General features: G+C 46.9%; 1 protein-coding gene across 1 annotated transcript in view; it reads left to right on the forward strand.

Annotated features, from left to right (window-relative positions):
• Positions 1-800: 800 nt before the first annotated feature.
• The window catches only part of LOC140197817 (ephrin type-B receptor 1-like), a 68318-nt gene continuing 52011 nt past the window's right edge, over positions 801-17107 (forward strand). Inside the window, exon 1 of the mRNA XM_072258282.1 lies at positions 801-979. Within this exon, the coding sequence (XP_072114383.1) occupies positions 928-979 (52 nt within the window). The 5' untranslated portion in view covers positions 801-927. The remainder of the gene's footprint in view (positions 980-17107) is intronic.

Genomic DNA, 17107 nt, shown 5'->3' on the forward strand with positions numbered 1-17107 from the left:
GATGCTGGAAATGCAAAGAAACACACACAAAATACTGGAGGAACTCAGCAGGTCAGGCAGCATCTATGGAACAGCGACGTTTCCGGTCGAGACCCTTCTTCAGGATCTCACTGCCCGAGTCCATCTCCATTTCTCTTCCGCCGCCAGGGGGCGATGGCATCGCGCGGACTGGGTGATATCACTGCCGAGATTCCGTCGCTTGTAGCTAGAGGTGTGAACGCTATAAAAAGATCCTTTTTTGTGTGTGCGTCTGTGTGCAGGTTTGAGGCGGATTCGCCATGTGCAAGAAGAACAAAAACGCGTATTAGGTGCGCGGAAGGAATTGAGGAACAGATTTAACGAGACCCGCAGACGATTAAAATTGGAATTTTGCAGAGAGAGACAGACCTGCAATGCACCGGCGTTCCACTCTCCCGTAAATCTGCCGGACACGAGCACACACACACAAAAAAGTTGATTGGAAAATTAGACAAAAAATAGACGTTTCATAATTGTAAAAGAGAATCAAATTTTCCTGACTAAAAAAAGGTCAGTTCTGCGAATGTGATATATTGCCAACATGAAAATCTCGTCAATGATTGCAAACGCTTGCTTTAGTTCACATTTTCTTGGAGGAAAAGTTGACAAGTTTTCACAGGGTTAAATATCTGGGTCTATCAATCGGCGTGGATTGACAGAGTGTTAAACCAACGAGATGCAGAACACTCCCGGAGGCTAGAGCAGACAGCCAATGGGAGGATGGAGGGGCGGATCCGGAGACGGAGGCGGGTTCCTGGGCGCCTGGGAGCGAGCCACTTTTAGTTCCAGACGCTGGCAAGTTTTGTGCGGACGGGAGGAAAGTTTGTGCGGAGTGAGAGCGGGCGGGAGAGGTTTACGCCGGATTTTTGTTTGCTATGCGCTGACTTCGGGAGCGGCGCACCGGCCGCGATGGGTCCCTGGCTGCTGTGCTGCTTGCTGCCCACCGCGATGGCGTTGGAAGGTATCCGAGGAAAAAATGTTCCCCACCCCCCTCAGCCGTGTCCTGGGATCCGCGGCGTAACTCCGGCCGGATCGGTTCGCGTCGGGAGAGGGCTGGGCTGGGGTGTAACGGTATTGGCGAGAGGAGGGTAGGGAGCGGTGGGAGGGGGGTACAAGAGTTCGGAGGGGAGTAGGGAGTGGATTAGAGCGGGGAGGGGGTACAAGAGAGAAGAGAAAGCATAGAGACAGAAGAGTGTAGAGAAGGGGTTGGAGAGGAGAGGGTACAGCGAAAGAATAGAAAGGGTAGCGTTGTCAGTGTGGTGACGCGTAGAGGTTAGACAAGGGAGCTGAGGGTACAGAGGGGTGCAGAGAGGGGAAGAGATTGTCAGTGTTGAGGGCCCAGTGGAGGGTGCAGGAGAGAAGAGGGTACAGGCATGGAGTAGAGAGGGGAGTGGGGAAAGGATTGTCAGTCTAGAGAAGCGAGGGGAGGAGAGCAGGAGAGAAGATTTAGAGGGCAGAGATTGTCATGTTTAGAAGGTTCGGGGTTGTAGAGAGGCAGACGGGATCAGTAGATTGTGGGCTGCATTTGGATTTGGGTGGTTACGGGAAAGGAGATGGTGAAGCTTCAGAGGTGACGGGAATTGCCGAGGCCGAAGAGAGGGTTGTAGATGGATCAGAAGGAGGGAAATGGGACAGGACTGTTGTGGGACACAAGGAGTTGGGTAATTTCTTGAGAAGCTGGGGAGAAGGAGACAGGAGTCTTTAGAGAGGGTGGAGAAGCGGGAGACAGTGGGGGGAACAGAAAGACGCGAGCTGGGGGCAAAAGGTGGTTGAGCTGTGGAGAAGGGGTTTCTTCTCTGGAATCGCTGGTCAGAGGCAGACACCTGAGGACGTGCGGATTGGACTGGGGACAAGTTCAGGGGCACTGGGGGGGACAGAGTGGGGGTCTGGGTGGTCTTTTGCCCACTGGGTGTTGGATGGGTCTGTGCTGGAGATGATGGGGAGGCATCATGAGAGAGAGAGAGTGGAGTAAGAAGTTATTTGGTGAAAGGAATTTGGGAAACAGGAAGCTGCTGGTGTTTAGGGGAGGAGAGATTTTTTTTGCTCTCTTAAAAAAATGTTAACTATATATTGTAATGTTATCGTTTTTGTTACTGTTGTGTGTTGAAATGTACCGCTGCTGCAAAACAACAGGTTTAACGACGTATGCCAGTGTTTTAAATCTGATTCTGAAATGGCGAGAGTTTGGGTTGAAATCCGACTGGTATGGTGTTGAGCGGGGTGTGTTGGGGAGCGGGGGTCTGGGGAAAGTTTGTGTATCATTGAGGGGATAGGGAAGCAGAGGAGTAAGGGGGGAGGTGTCCTTTCTCTCAACACAACCCTCCCCAAAAGCACAGAGCTATTCGGACTGGCATCCATTAAGTTGGGATGGGGTGCTGAGAGTTTATGTTTTCTCCTTGGCTCCCTGATGCCATTGTAATCTGAGTCGGTGAAACACTTCTGAGTCAGCCGGCTGTACCTTCTGGAGAGCGAGCCTCTCCCCGCTAAAGGAAAAACAGAAAACAGGGAAAAAAAACCTAACTCATTGTTTTCCCTGCTTCCTTCCCCTGTGTGTGTGACTTTTTCGTGAGTGTGTGTCTATTGGAGAGAGAAAAATTATTTACCAATGTCCTGGATCCTGAGGGGCAGAATTAAACGAGCAGAATTTTCTTGCAGTGCAAGGGTTTTTTTTTTGGGGGGGGGGCTATTCCGTAAACCGATGCAGCTTTAAGACAATTGACAAAATACCCAGAGGGGAGGGGGGAAAGGAAGAGCATTTTTGCGTGTTTTTGTCCGTGTACTGCGAGTAGTTGTGACGCGTTTCTTGAAAGGGGGGGTGGGTGGGAGCAGCTTTAATAGGAGTTTCCCGAGGAGAGAGCGTGGGATTAACCCTCACAAAGGAACCATGCATAGGGCCTTGGAGAGGGAGACTGGGAGTCATCGGAGCGAGATCTCTGGGGAAAGCTTGTGGGGGCAAACGAGCGTCCAAGTGGCTGTGATCCGTTCCGGCTTTACTTAAAACGAGTCGAGTAGATGGCAGGAGTTGTTGATTGTCGGGTTTGTACATTGTCGCGGGGATGCTGGTCGATGAGAGAGCAGCACACGCGCACACACACACACACACACACACACACACACACACACACACACACACACACACACACACGCAACTCGGCAGGACAGACAGTGTCTGTGGAGAGGGATGCACAGGGTCAAAGTAAGCTGCAGAGAGTTGTAAACAGTCAGCTCTATCATGGGCACTGACCTCTGTAGTATCCTGGACAGCTTCGAGGAGCGGATGCCTCAAAAAGGCGGCATCCATCATTAAGGACCCCCAAGGCCCAGGTCATGTCCTCTTCTCATTGCTACCGTCAGGGAGGACGTACAGAAGTCTGAAGACACATACTCAACAATTCATGAACAATTTCTTCCCCTCTGACACACATACACACAACCCTACCCCTACCTGGAGGAACTCAGCAGGCCAGGCAGCATCTATGGAACAGAGTAAGCTGTTGACGTTTCAGCCCAGACCGTACTTCAAGAAGATTTTCTCTTTTTGCCTTCCCCTCTGCCATCTGATTTCTGAATGGACATTGAATCCATGAACACTACCTCACTTCTTTATTTCTATTTTTGCACTATTTAATTTAACTTTAATTCAGTTTTTTCTCTATTATTTATTAACATTGTACTGCAAAGACAACAAATTTCATGACATTTGTCAGTGATATTAAACCAGAATCTGAGTAACCCTGCCGAGCTTCTCCAGAATGCTGAAGGAACTCAGCAGGCCAGGCAGCATCCATGGAGAGGAGTAAACCTTCTAAGTTTGTCACACACTTTGTGTGCGTTGCTTAAGATCTCCAGTATCTGCAGGATCTCCTACCTCTGAAGGGCGAGTAGTCTTCATTGTGGAACACCTTGGGTGATAAATTGTCGTAGGTACAGGGAAAATCTTTCTTTTAATACAGATAATTTCACCACATCTGCAGATCGAGGTAGTACAAGGGAAAACCAACAACAGAGCAACACACACACACACACACAATACTGGAGGATTTTGGCTGGTCAGTCAGCATCTATGGAGGGAAATAAACAGTTGATGTTCAAAGTAAATTTTATTATGAAAGTACATATATGTCACCATATACAACCCTGAGACTGATTTTGCTGCGGGCACACTCAGCAAATCTATAGAATGGTAACTATAACAGGATCAATGAAGGATCAACCAGAGTGCAGAAGATAACAAACTGTGCAAATGCAAATACAAATAAATAGCAATGAATAATGAGAGCATAAAGAGTCCTTAAAGTGACACAAACATGAGAAGATCTGCAGATGTTGGAAATCCAAAGCAACACACACAAAATGCTGGAGGAACTCAGCAGGTCAAGCAGCATCTATGAAGATGAATAACCAGTCAGTGTTTTGGGCTGAGATCCTTCTCAGTGGTTGTGGGGGCATTTGAATGGTTGGGCAGGTGAGTGTAGTTATCCCCTTTTTTTCAACAGCCTGATGGTTGAGGGGTAGTAACTGTTCTTGAACCTAGTGGTATGAGCCCTGAGGTTCTTAGACTTTCTACCTGATGGCAGCAGTCAGAAGAGAGAATAGCCTGTGTGGTGGGGATCTCTGATGGCTGCTGCTTTCCTACGACAGTGTTTCATGAGATGTGCTCAGTGGTTGGGAGGGTTTTAGCCGTGATGTACTGGGTAGGATTTTCCATTTGAGAGTGTTAATTTTTCCATAAGTAAGGTGCAGTGCAGCCAGTCAATAAACACTCCCTTGCACATCTGTCGTGATTTTAGATGTCATGCCGTATCTCTGCAGACTCCCAAGGAAGTAGAGACTCTGCCATCCTTTCTGTGCAATTGTGCTTGTGTGGTAGTTCCAGAACAGATCTGGAACCCTTCCTCAAGACCCAGTACAGAATAAAGTTCATAGTTGCAGAGTAGGCAGACGATAAGGTTCACAGGACACTGCGATGGAGATTGAGGTCAAGAGAACATGTTACCGTACTAGGGGACTGTTCAATTGTCTTGTAACAGCGGGAGAGAAGTTATCCTTGAGCCTGGTGGTACATTTTTGTTTCAGGTTTGTGTGTGTGTGTGTGGGGGGGGGGGGGTCCAGGGTGGCTAGCTGTTTTAATAAGGCAGCGAGAAGTATTGGCAGAGGCTGGCTTCCATGACGTGCTGAGACACATCCGCAACTCTGTTGCTACAGGTAGAGGAGTTGCCATGCTCCTCGGTAAAAGTTAGTGAGCAGCAACTGGCACACGCTGAATTTGTCTGACTATTGCTCTGGGGGTGGGGGGAGGAAACGTGCTAAAAGTCACCTGGTGGACGGGAGATGGGGGTGGAGGGGTGGGAAGAGTTTGTGAATACTGGTGCAGAGCTGAGAGCCACCTCTGTCACCCGAGGCAGTGAGAAGTGTAGATTGGAGGCTGGGTTTTGTGATGGGAAACTTGGTTGGGGTCTTGATGGATCTAATGTGGCAGGTAGAGAATTCCCAGAGTGATGAGTTCCTGGGGATTGGGAACCTCCTTTATTAGCAGGGTATGCAAAGGCCAGAGACATGGTTATGGTGGTGGTGTGCCCACTGCCAAAAAAAAAGTGGCACCTTGGGTGTTGTGATGTTGGCTTTTTCCCAAACTCCAGAACTCCCAAGACCATCACAGGTCTAAATACCTGTGGAGCATCTTAAGTTCAAAAGTAATGTATGTCAACGTATGCTACCCTGAGATCATTTTGTTACAGGCATTCACAGTAGAGCAAATAAAGACCATACAATCACTGAAAGACTACACGCAAAGACTGACAAACAACCATTGTGCAAAAAACAAGTTGTGCAAATACAACACATAAAACAATAATAAACGAATAACAGTTGTTAAGACCTTGGAAGTGAATCCATAGGTTGTGGAATCAGTTCTGTGTTGATGTGAGTGAAGCTTGCTCCTATTCAGTCCCTTACCTTAAATCTGTGTCCTCGAGGTCTTGATTCTCAACCCTGGGGAAAAAGGCAGCACGGTACCCCTCATGATCTTGTACACCTCTGTAAGATCACCCATCAGTCTGCTACGCTGTGAGGAATAAACCCTGATATCTCTCTATAACTCAGCCCTGTGAATCCAGGAAAAATCTTTGTGAATCTTTTCTGCACATACTCTATCTTAAATGGCATCTTTCTACCAGCAGCATCATCATTACTATGTGCCATGTCGTATGACGTGGGTGACCGTTGTCTTTCCGTGACCACGATTGTTCTTGGCAATATTTTCTACTGTAGCGGTTTGCCATCACTTTCTTCTGGGCAGTGTCTTTACAAGATGGGTGACCCCAGCCATTATCAATACCCTTCAGAGATTGTCTGCCTGGCGTCAGTGGTCACATAACCAGGACTTGTGATATGCACCAGCTGCTCATTCGACCATCCACCACCTGCTCCTGTGGTTTCACGTGACCCTGGTTGGTGGGGTGGGGGAGATGAGCAGCTGTTACACCTTGCCCGAACAACACACACAAAATGCTAGAGGAACTCAGCAGGCCGGGCAGCATCTAGGAAAAGAGTACAGTCGACGATTTGGGCCGAAGCCCTTCAGCAGCACTGGAGGAAAAAAAGCTGAGGAGTAGATTTAAAAGATGGAGGGAGGGGAGAGAGAAGCACAAGGTGACAGGTGAAACCTGGAGGGGGAAGGATGAAGTATAGAGCTGGAAAGTTGGTTGGTGAAAGAGACAAGGCCATGGAAGAAAGAAAAGGGGGGGAGGAGCACCAGAGGGAGGTGATGGGCAGATAAGTAGAAGGTGAGAGAGGGAAAAGGGGATGGGGAATGGTGAAGTTGGGGGGGGTCATTACTGGAAGTTTGAGAAATCGTTCATGCCATTAGCTTGAAAGCTACCCAAACAGAATATAAAGTGTTGTTCCTCCAACCTGAGTGTGGCCTCATCGCGACAGTAGAGGAGACCATGGACTGACATATCGGAATAGGAATGGGAAGTGGAATTAAAATGGGTGACCACTGAGAGATCCTGCTTTTGGTGAAGTCGTCTCCCACTCTACGTTGGGTCTTACCGATATACAGGAGGCCACACCGGGAGCATCGAACGTGGTATATGACTCCAACAGACTCACAGGTGAAGTGTTGCCTCACCTGGAAGGACTGTTTGGGGCTCTGGATGGTAGTGAGGGAGGAGGTGTAGGGGCAGGTGTGGCACTTGTTCCCCTTGCAAGGATAAGCACCAGGAAGGAGATCCGTGGGGAGGGATGAGTGGACAAGGGAGTCACATAGGGAGCGATCCCTGTGGAAAGCAGAAAGTGGGAGAGGGGGATGGAAAGTTGTGCTTGGTGGTGGGTTCCCGATGGAGATGGCGGAAGTTTTGGAAAATTATGTGCTGGACTCTGAGGCTGGTGGGGTGGTAGATGAGGACGTGAGGCCTATCCCTGGCTGAGTGGCAGAGTGGAGGGAGAACGGGGTAAGAGCAGACATGCATGAAATGGGAGAGACTCGTTTGAGGGCAGCGTTGATGGTGGAGGAAGGGTAGCCCCTTTCTTTGAAAAAAAGGGGAACATCTCCTTCGTTCTAGAATGCAAAGTCTCATCCTGAGTGCAGATGTGGTGGAGACGGAGGAACTGAGAGAAGGGGGTGGTGTTTTTACAGGTAATAGGGTGGGACAAGGTATAGTCCAGGTAACTGTGAGAGTCCGCGGATAAGATAGAGACAGTGAGGTCGAGAAAGGGGAGGGAGGTGTTGGAAATGGACCAGGTAAATTTGAGGGCAGTGTTGAATTGCCAAGGGTGGCTTGCAGGCTAGTGGAGGGAAGGAGCGTCTTACAGCTCCTTTGGTAGAGACGTATCTCCACCCTGCCTCCAAATTCCTACAGCAGGGTAACTAGAACTGAAGACAATATTCAAAATGGAATATTGTTCCAATTAGTTTAGGATAGATCAGTGGTTGCACGACCAGGACTTGTGATGTGCACCAGTTGCTCAGCTGGGGCCTACCACAAAGATAAGTAGGAAAGTAAAATAGTGATGGGGTGATAAAGAGATGACGAGGGGGAGGGGAGGGTATAGATAGGTTAAGTGAGTGGGTAAATACTGTCAAGTGAAGTATGACGTGGGGAAAGTATAAAGTGGACGAATTTTAAGGGAAAAATAAACAAAAGATGATTATCTAAGTGAGATTAAAGAGCTGTGAGACGCAGAGAGATCTGAGTGTTCTAATGTCATATTACAAAGAGTTTCTGGATGAACTGAGTGTAATTAGGAAATTGAACAGAATGTTTCTCATTGTGAGGGGATTCGTACTGTATGTAAAAGGTCACGCTGCGGTTCTGAGGTGTTGTCGGGACTGCATCTAGAGCTCTGTGTACAGTAATGATCCCCTTGTTTAACTTGCAGTGAATTTATTTTCAACGTGTGCCCTCTGGCCACACTGGAACCGTGTGGTCTTTGGTCGTAGCCCCCATCCACTTCAAGGTTCAATGTGTTCTACGTTCGGAGATGCTCTTTTGCACAGCACTGTGGTAACGTGTGTGATTATTGAGCTGCTGTCTCCTTCCTGTCAGCTTGAACCAGTCTGGCCATTCTCCTCTGACCTCTCTCATTAACAAGTTGCTTTCGCCCACAGAACTGCCACTCTTTTTTTTCCGCACCATTCTCTGTAAACTCTTCAGACTGTTGTATGTGTGAAAATCCCAGGAGATCAGTAGATTCTGAGATATTCAGGCTGCCCTGATCCCAACAATCGTCAGAGTCACTTACGTTTCTTCTCCATTCTGATGTTTGGTTAGACCAACTGCTGCCACGTGAATGGCTGATTAGATATTTGTATTAATGAGCAGGTGTACCTAAGTACCTAACGAAGTGAATTATCAAAGAACATGTGCGATCCGGAGATTAATTTTCTTGTGGGCATAATCAATAAATCCATAATATTATAATAACCATAATAAACTCAGTGAAAGACCGCACCAACTGGGCTTTCAACCAGTGTGCAGAAGACGACAAACCTTGCAAATACCAAAAGAAAAGAAGTAATAATAAAGAAATAAGCAATAAATATCGAGAACAAGAGGTGAAGAGTCCTTGAAACTGTGTTCATTGGTTGTGGAACATTTCAGTGGGTGAGTGAAGTTATCCCCACTAGTTCAAGAGGCTGATGTCATTTGCAGGAAAATGAAGAAATACAATAGAATTCATGACTGACAAATATCTAATGTGAAAAATAAGACAAATAGTGCAAATTAAAATTTAAAAATACTGAGAAAATGAATTTGTAGAGTCTTGAAAGTGTGTCTGTGAAATCAGTTTAGGGTTGAGGTGAGTGAAATTATCCACATGGGTAATAATAGTTCCTGAACCTGGTGGTCTGGGACTTAATGCTCCTGTACCTCCTTCCTGATGGTAGAAGTGAGAAGAGAGCATGGTCATTTAAGGACAGATAAGAGGTTGGCTTTATTTATCACACGTACATCAAAACATAGAGAAATTGTCATTTGCATCAACAACCAGCACAGTCCATGGATGTACTGGGGGCAGCCTGCAAGTGTTGCAATCCCTCCAACATAGCAGGCCCATAACTTGCTAACCTGTATGTCTTTGCGATGGTCGCAGGGAGAGAAAGTATAAGACTCCTGACAGGCAGTGATGGGAATTGAACCCCAGTCACCGGTGACGTAAACCATTATGCAAGCCTCTGTGCTGCCGTGCTGCTCCTGGTCTCCTCATTTAAGGGCAGATGTTAAAGCACAAGAGGCAGTTTAGTGAAGGTGTACAGCAGGGGTCCCCAACCTTTTTTGAACCGCGGGCCAGTTTAATATTGACAATATTCTTGCTGACGGGGGGGGTGGGGGTGTTCAAATAGGATTAAACTCACCTCAACATGTCTTTTACAGTTGGGTTACCAACTTTCTCACTCCCAAATAAGGGACAAAAGTAGCGGTCAAATCCCGGGACACTTTACCCCAGGAAAGACTATCATGACCATGAAGCCTTGCGCGGGCACCTGTGTGCGCATGCGCGTACGTGCCGATTTTTTTTTTCTCCCCACAAATCGGTTTTGCCTTCATCTTCCCGACTATACTGTACATACGTTATTTCTACTTTATATAGGCTGTGTATTTATCATATCATTCCTGCTTTTACTATATGTTAGTGTTATTTATTTTTGGTTTTATGTGTTATTTGGTATGATTTGGTAGGTTATATTTTGGGTCTGGGAACGCTCAAATTTTTCCCATATAAATTAATGGTAATTGCTTCTTCACTTTACACCATTTCGGCACAAAAGGTTTCATAGGAATGCTCTACCTTAGCGGGGGAAAATACGGGACAAGGGCGGTCCCATATGGGAAAAAGACTACTTTGTGTCAAAGTGAAAACAGGTCTCTACAAAGTGATCTAAATTAATTACAAATATAAAACACAAAATTATTGTTGCATAAGTATCATCCCCTTTAATATGACACACAAAATCAAAACCAGTTGGTTTTAGAAGTCACATACTTGGTTAAATGGAGATCACCTGTGTGCAGTCAAGGTGTTTCAATTGATTGCAGTAAAAATACACCTGTATCTGGAAGGTCCAACTGCTGGTGAATCAGTATCCTGAATTTGGCACAGCTGTAAATCTGCCTAGAGCAGACCATCCTCAAAAACTGAGTGACTGTGCAAGAAGGGGACTAGTAAGAGAGGCCACCAAGAGACCTGTGACAACTCTGGAGGAGTTACAAGCTTCAGTGGCTGAGATGGGAGAGACTGTGCACACAATAACTGTTGCCTGGGTGCTTCACCAGTCACAGCTTTATGGGAGAGTGGCAAAGAGAACGCCAGTGTCGGAAAAAAAACTCACACAAAATCTTGGCTAGAAGGTTCCATGGTCTGATCAGACTAAACACTATATTTGGTGTAAGCCAAACACTGCACATCATCAAAAACACACCATCCCTACCGTGAAGCATGGCGGTGGCTGCATCATGCTGTGGGGATGCTTCACTGCAGCAGGCCCTGGAAGGCTTGTGAAGGTAGAGGGTAAAATGAATGCAGCAAAATATGGGGAAATCCTGGAGGAAAACCTGACGCAGTGTGCAAGAGAACTGCGACTTGGGAGAAGATTTGTTTTCCAGTAAGACAATGACTCCAAGCATAAAGCCAAAGCTACACAGGAATGGCTTAAAAACAACAAAGATAATGTCCTGAAGTGGACAAATCAGAATCCAGGCCTCAATCCAATTGAGAATTTGTGCCTGGATTTGAAAATGGCCGTTCACTCATAATCCCCATGCAATCTGACAGAGCCTGAGCAGTTTTGTACAGAAGAATGGTGAAAAATTGCAGTATCCAGACGTGCAAAGCTGATAGAGACCTATCCACACAGACTCAAGGCTGTAATTGCTGCCAAAGGTGCATCTATTAAATACTGACTTGAAGGAGGTGAATACTTATGCAATCAATTATTTTGTGTTTATATTCTAATTAATTTTGATCATTTTGTAGAGACCTGTTTTCACTTTGACACGGAAGAGTCTTTTTCTGTTGCTCAGTGTCAAAAAAAGCCAAATGAAATCCATGGTGATTCAATGTTGTAAACCAATAAAACATGAAAACATCTGGGGGGGGGGTGAATATTTTTTACAGGCACTGCGTATATAAATGGTATTCTGTAAAAGTCTTGGTCTATTGCACAGTACTGTGGTAATTTTACATATTGCACTGTACTGCTGCTGCTGCTGCAAAAAATTTCCTGACGTGAGTGATGATAAACCTGATTCTGATATGGGTCTCTATTGTGGACTGAGAGTGGGAAGAGGGCCGGGAGAGGGGAATCATGGTTGGGAAAGGGGGAATGGAGAGGGGAGGGAGCAGGAAGCACAAGAGAGACATTCTGTAAATGATCAATAAACCAATTGTTTGGAATCAAATGACCTTGCCTGATATCTCAGGGCTGGGTGTGTTTGCACCTGCTCTGCCACCTGTCCCATACCCCTCCCACAGTGCTCCACTCCCGCCATTCCCAACATACTTTGCTCCTGCCAGATTTACAAACTCACTCTCGGCTGCACGTTGACAAATACGGTACTGTGTAAAAGTCTTAGGCATCCTAGCTATGTATACAGTATCTGCCTAAGACTTTTGCACAGTACTGTACGGAATTGTGTGTCTGGATAGAGTGCAAAGAAATGCTTTTCACTGTATGTCTCAGTTTCTGTGACAGTAATAAAGCAATACCTGATAAATATTTGAAGACAGTCCTGCTGATCTTTGAGGAACACTATGGCCCATGGAGAATCCTGAGTCAATTGTCTTAAACTTACAACCTCTTGTTGTTAACGGTGACCCTCATTCTCTCCACACTCACTGTACCAAGTTTCCTCAGGATCTAGGACGTTACGGTCAAGTTCTCTTTTAGTAAAGGGTGTAGGTTTAAGAAGAGGGGAAAAGTTTAAAGGAATTTTGGGATCATTGGCCCAGGTACCGAGGCACAGTGAAAAGCTTGTCTTGCATGCTGTTCATACAGATCAGATCATAACACAGAGGCAGAGTTGAGGCGGTTTGAATGTTTTAAACTGAATTGGAAAGGTCGGGTGCTGGCAGAACAAAGTCGCAGGGCTGGGCTCCAAGAGTGAGGAATGACCCAATGTTTGGCAGATTTAAGCGCCATGCTGGATTGAAAGGTCAGGGTGTCGGGGCCAAAGGAGAGGGATGGGCCAGTGTTCAGGACAGAGATTTACTCATCTCTGCAGTGAGCTGAGGCTGTGGCTCATCTCCTAGATGCACCTTCGTGATGATCAGCCTCACGGCTGTGGGCTCATTTTTGTGAACTTCAGCTCTGCATGTTATTTACTTACTTTTATTATTTGCAGTTTGTTTTTTTTTTGGTCTCCTTTGTCTTTGGTGGTCTTTTTAATGGGTCCTATTGGGTTTCTTTTCTTTGTAAGGAGACGAATCTGAAGGTTGTACATACTTTGATAGTAGGGTGTTGGGGTGGAGATGCGTCTCTACCAAAGGAGATGTAAGGTGCTTCTTCCCTCTGCTGGCCTGCAGGTCATCCTTGGGCATGGTGTAGCACCTGCTTAGTGCCCCCCCTCCCACGCCAGCCTGATCAGGGTCGTGTGAAGCCATGGGAGCAGGTGGTGGATGGTCGTATGAGTGGCCGGTGCAGATCACAAGCCCTGGTTACGCAACCACTGACGCCAGGTAGACAATCTCTGACGAGTATTGGTAATACTGGGGTCGCCCGTCTTCTAAAGTCACTGCCCAGAAGCAGGCGATGGCAAACCACTTTTGCAGAAAGAAAATTTGCCAAGGACAATCACAGTCATGGGAAGACCTTGATGGCCCATGTCATATGACATGGCACATAATAATGGAGCGATGACTTTTATAATAAATACCTTGAGGTAAAATAAGGTAAAATAATAATAATGCAGAATAAAGTGTAACAGCTACAGAAAGAGTGAGGTGCAGGTAAACAATAAGGTGCAAGATCATAATGAGGTAGATTGTGAGGTCAAGAATCTATCTTATTGTACTAGGGAACTATTAAACAGTTGTGTAGAGGCTGTCCTTGAGGCAAGTATTTTTACACAGTGGGAGGTGCTGCCAGAGGTGGTGATGAAGCCAAGTACGATGGGTTTCCAAGAGGCTTTTGAACAGAGCATGAAGAAAGCCCTTGGCCCGAAACCCTTTTCAGGAAAATGGATCAGCCATGATGAAATGGTAGAGTAGAATTGATGGGCCAATTGGCCTAATTCTGCTCCTGTATCTTATGGGTTCCGGGGAGAAGGAAGGAGATTGGGGCTAAAAGGGAAAAAGGATCAGCCATGATGAAATATTAGAGCAGACTTGATGGGCCAAATGGCCTAATTTTGCTCCTATATGTTACAGTCTTATGGAATTGTCGAATGTTTATTCATTTCAATAGAGGCTGCTTGATCCGCTGCGTTTCTCCAGCATTTTTTCTGTGTTGCTTTTGGATTTCTAGCATCTGTAGATTTTCTCATGTTTACGATTTGCTACTCCACTGTGAAGACTCTTGGAGGGATGCCTACCCTGAAGAAGTTTAAATCTTGCCTTTGGGAGTTCAGTGAGACCCTCTTTCCCTGATCGCCCCTCTGGGCTGGCATCCTTCCCCCTTCTTTTCCAGTCCTGAAGAAGGGTCTTGGCCCCAAATGTCGACTCTTTATTCATTTTCACGGGCACTGTCTGACCTGCTGAGTTCCTCCGGCATTTTGTGTGTGTTGCTCTGGATTTCCACTGCCTGTAGATTTTCTTGTGTTTAGGTACAAGCCTAGCATATCAAAAAGTAGTGAGGGAGGGGAATATCGGTGACTCAGTCTGGTTAATCTGTTCGCCCAAGTTTCTCACCCTTTGCATTGACTACATCAGTTGGACTTGCATTTTGATAGCGCCAGCCTCAATTCTGGGGTATCCCGCAATGGTCGAGGGAAGGCACACGCTTTGGGGAAAGGTACTCGTGTTGCTGCATCACCCAAGGAGCACCCTTCGAACTCGTTCCTAGTTGTAAGGCCGAGGGTGGGTGGGGGATGCACAGCAAGATCCCATCTACCACAAATAAGTTATTAGCCTTTTGAGGGGTGTTGATCGAGGGGGAGCTGATGTTCCTCTTCCCACAATCACTGTGGTAACTTCTCGACAGTGACTTTTGTGTCCACCCATGAAGGGCCTCACTTTGTCCAGCATGCATCTGATGGGCCAAATGGCCGCCCTGTAGGGTAAATTTCGCCCGCGAACATCCCTGAGGCTGGAAAGGTCATGGGAGTAACTGGAGTCTGGATTTCTGAAGATCATGTCTTGGGTTCAGGGTGGTGTCAGAGATCAGTGAAATCTCTCCTGAGCAAGCCGGCCTCTGATATCAACCTGGTGGAATTCGCAGACATGCAGAGCGATCCTCCTGCCCTTTCCAGGGGTATCCAGAGCTTCCTGGAACTGAGAGTGGATCAGTGTGGTGAAGTGGTGACCGGGGGGTGGGGGGGGGTTATATCTAATACACCTTGTACCCCCGGCTCGGGAACTTTTATTTAGTTCCAGGTATATTGGCAAAGAGCTGGAGAAAGGTCCTGTCTCCTGGGCCTGGTCATGTGAACTGTCTGGAGTGTGCCGGGGTAAGGTTCTCCTGATGAGGAGTGAGGGAAAGAGAAAGAAATGGAGGAATTGCCCTCTCTCGATTGCCCAAGTCGTAACTTCTGCTCTGTTTTCTCCCCCCCCCCCACCTTGAAACAGATTTTTCCTGTAATTTTCTGTCTAATTACTAAGGAGGGTCACCACATCAAAGGCTTCGATCACTCTGACCTCGCGGGGAATTAACTGCTTTGGATGGGTTTGGATGCCTAATTGGTCACAGCGGGATTTGAACCTGCTACCTTAGTGAATTGGGGGCGAGGTACCATAACCACAAAACTACCTGCACTGGGGGGGGGGGGGGGGAGGAGTCCTCAGCATCTGTTCTCTGCCTCATTATCTTTCTAGCGGGCAATGTGGTCGCGAAGCACGTTCTGCACCACCAGCTCGCAGGACAAACCTGGTTAAAAGCTTCTAAGAACACACAGTGCAGGAGCAAGAATGGCACACTGAGGCACTTAATCCTGCCCTGGTACTCAGTGCAATCATGAACGGATGATCTACCCCTGGTCTCATTCTTCCTCTGACCCTGTCCCATACCACCCTCAATTCCCCAATCTTTGAAAAATCTGTGATCTCCTCGTTAACCACTGTGCTCTCGCACAATAAATACATGGAATTGCTGCCTCACAGAGTTGGAGACATGGGATCAATACTGACCTCTGCCACTCAATATGTCATTCGTTATATGATCTATCCACAATCATGATTGTCTTTGGCATATTTTTCTACAGAAGTGGTTTGCCATTGTCGTCTTCTGGGCAGTGTCTTTACAAGACAGGTGACCCCAGCCATTATCAATACACTTCAGAGACTGTCTGCCTGGCATCAGTGGTCATGTAACCAGGACTTGTGATACGCACCAGCTGCTCGTATGAGTGTCCACCACTTGCTCCCATGGCTTCACGTGACCCTGATCGAAGGGCCAAACAGGTGCTACACCTTGCCCAAGGGTGACTTGCAGGCCAGTGGGGGGAAGGAGGCCTTTACACCTCCTTTGGTAGAGACGTTTCTCTACCCCGACACCCACTGAGTGTGTAGTTATTTGATATTTAATGGGATACAGCAGCCCTTTGAGCCGTGCTGCCCAGCAACCCCTGATTTAATCCTAGCCTAGTCGCAGGACAATTTACAATGATCAATTAACCTACTAATTGGTACGCCTTTGGACTGTGGGAGGAAACCGCAGGACATGAGGAAACCCACACGGTCACGGGGAGAATGTACAAACTCCTTACAGATGATGTCAAAATTGGGTGTGTGCATGTGTGCATATTATATGTTCTCCCTGTGGGAATGTGTGGGCTTTGCCCTAGGTTGAAGGCTATTGAGGCTTTGGAGATGGTGCAGGAGAGGTTTATCAGGATGCTGTCTGGTTTAGAGGGCATGTGCTATCATGAGAGGCTGGATAAACTTGGGCTGCTTTCTCTGGAGCTGTGGAGGTTGAGGGGAGATCTGATAGAGGTTTATAAGATTATGAGAGGCATCGATAGAGTGGACAGAGGGTATCTGTTTCCCAGGGTAGACATGAAGGTCATAGGGGATAGGTTTAAGTGGGATGTGAGGGATAAGTTTTTTTTTAAACTCAGAGTGGTGGATGCCAGGAATGTGCTCCATGGCATGGTGCCAGAGGCAAATACATTAGAGACTCTTAAGGTCCCAAACAAGAGAAAATCTGCAGATGTTGGAAATCGAAGCAACACACGCAAAATTCTGGAGGAACTCAGCAGGCCAGGCAGCATTTTGTGTACGCTGCAGAGGCTTTTCAGAGACGTTTGGACAAGCACATGCATGTGAGGAAGATGGAGGGATATGGACATGGTGTAGGTAGGAGGGATTAGTGCTTGGGTGTTTTTGATTTGCTTTCTAGTTGGTTCAGCACAACATTGTGGGCTGAATGGCCTGTTCCTGTGCTGTACTGTTCTATGTTCTCCAGGTTCCTCTCTCATCCCAATAATTTGTGGGT

The sequence above is a fragment of the Mobula birostris genome, chromosome 5 (genome assembly GCF_030028105.1).
Source record: "Mobula birostris isolate sMobBir1 chromosome 5, sMobBir1.hap1, whole genome shotgun sequence".
Classification (NCBI taxonomy): Eukaryota; Metazoa; Chordata; class Chondrichthyes; order Myliobatiformes; family Myliobatidae; genus Mobula; species Mobula birostris.